General features: G+C 34.9%; 1 protein-coding gene across 1 annotated transcript in view; it reads left to right on the plus strand.

Moving 5' to 3' along the window:
* LRRC63 (leucine rich repeat containing 63) overlaps positions 1–2,195 on the plus strand; it is an 82,879-nt gene that overhangs the window by 1,458 nt on the left and 79,226 nt on the right. Inside the window, exon 2 of the mRNA XM_012648343.1 lies at positions 179–293. Coding sequence (XP_012503797.1) covers positions 179–293 — 115 coding nt within the window. The remainder of the gene's footprint in view (positions 1–178; positions 294–2,195) is intronic.

The raw sequence follows: 2,195 nt of genomic DNA on the forward strand, positions 1-2,195 counted from the left end.
TAGAAGTTTTAAAAAGTTATTTTTTTACCCTCTCTTTTTCGTAAAGAAATTCGATATGGATTCGATATGGTATTAGCACAGAATGATTTTCATTAATATGTAATCTAGATTCTAATACATTATTTTTTCAGCAACAATTTAAATGTTCAATAACTTTTCAATTCTCACTTAAACCAAGAATTATGAAAAACAGCATTTATTCGTTAAAACGCAAAAGCACCCGCAACTTCTTCGAAGACCCTTACCTCCAAAATTCTTTAAGCTGTCTTTATGTAAGAAGAAAATCCATACGGGTATGTGTATTTTTTCATAGAAACTACTTGACTTGCACAGCCCAGAATCACAATATTTGAAGACATTCACTAATAACTTAAATGTTTGTTGTAAGAGGAATACATCCAATTCAACTCTACAAGTACAGTGGTTGACCCTCACTTGTAGATTCAGTAGGTTCATATTTACTTCATTGATAAAATTTATTTGTAAAATCAGTACTCCTAGAGCTGACTGATAAGTTGGGTTTGGACATGATGAGTTTTAGGTGCTTAGGGCTTCCAGACTCAAATCTTAGAATTATTATTGTATATGGAAAATGAGTTAGAATGAGGAGAAGGATGACTATAGAACCCTTAGGAACATTAAGTGGTGAGTTGAGAAAGAGAGATTTACCTAGAAAGGACAGATAAATTCCCAGAGTAGTAGGAATGGAAAAATGATACAGTGTTTTCACAGAAGCCAAGGAGAAAGTTAATTTCATGAAGAAGAGAGTGGATTAAAATATCAAATGCTAAAAGCAGTCAAATAAAGATTAACAACAATGTGTATACATTGGGTTTAGCAACAAGATACCAATAATAACTTTGTGATAACAGTTTGGTAGTAGAGATGGCAAATTCCAGGTCATAATGGTTTGAAAAATAAATGTGAGGAGACTTCTGGTTTCAGCACTAAAGTGTAAAGACATTGGAAGTCATTACTCCCATCCTCACAATAAGAAGAAAACAAACAAACTGATAATCAATGACTTTTATTAGATTCATCAGAGAATTCAGGTCACAGGAAAAACTACTATCCCAATGTCTGGAGAGACAGACAAATATAAGGAATCACAGCTGAGATCAGCTGATTGGGAGTAGAAGATTCTTGAGCCAGTAACTGGTAGGAACACTTGGGTGCTAATTTTGACCAGTTTTTGGAGATTGAATGTGGGCTAGCAAGACATTTAAAAATCCATGGCATCTCAGTGTTAAGTAGTGGGGGAGGTCTACAATATCATGGGTTTTATCTTCAGGAGCACCATCAGGTTCTTTTGGTGAAGACCAGAGAAAAGTTTGCTAGTTTTTTCTCCAGGAGGAAGTGAAAAGTAACCATTTAAAAATACTCCCAGAGTATTTTCCATAACAAATACATACCCTCTAAGAGAAACTATTAACAGCTTATCAGAGCTTTGTTTGACCTGGGGGAAGGGAAAATTAGACATCTCTAACTCCCTTTAGCTTTCCAGTTTCATGTAAGGTGGGGAAAAGGCTAAGAAAAACTTTTGAAAGCCATAGCCCAGGGATTCAGGTCCACAAAAAAACTGAAATTTAATCATAACATTGTAGAACACTACCCCCCTATACCTTAGAAGTCTCCAGCGTAAGGGCAGTAGATTACAACTAAGAGAACTCTAAGATGCAGACTCTCTTTAAGGAGTTCATAGAGAAGCTCAAAGACAACAGACGAAAAACACACAAACAACAAGAAAAAAAGAAACTAGAGGAAAGCAAAGTGTCTGGCACCTACAGATACAATTCCCTTAGTTTCTATTATGTCTGGTTTTCAACAAAAAATTTCAAAGCATGCTTAAAGACTAGAAAAAAACACAGTCTGAAGAGATAAAGCAAGCATCAGCACTATATTCAGAAAGACTTTGACCTTGGAGTTATTAGACAGGGAATTGAAAATAACCATGATTGATATCTTAGTGGAAAAAGTAGACAACATGCAAGAACAGATGGCCAGTGTAAGCAGAAACACGGAAACTCTAAGGGAAAATTGAAAGGAAATGCTAGAAATCAAAAACAATGTAAGAGAAATGAAAAATGTCTTTGATGAGCTCATCAGTAGCTTGGAATGACTGGGAAAAGAATCTATGAGCTTGAAGTATGTCAGTAGAAAATTCTCAAACTGAAATGCAAAGAAATAAAAAGAAT

The sequence above is a fragment of the Propithecus coquereli genome, unplaced genomic scaffold, assembly GCF_000956105.1.
Source record: "Propithecus coquereli isolate 6110/MARCELLA unplaced genomic scaffold, Pcoq_1.0 Scaffold11, whole genome shotgun sequence".
NCBI lineage: Eukaryota > Metazoa > Chordata > Mammalia > Primates > Indriidae > Propithecus > Propithecus coquereli.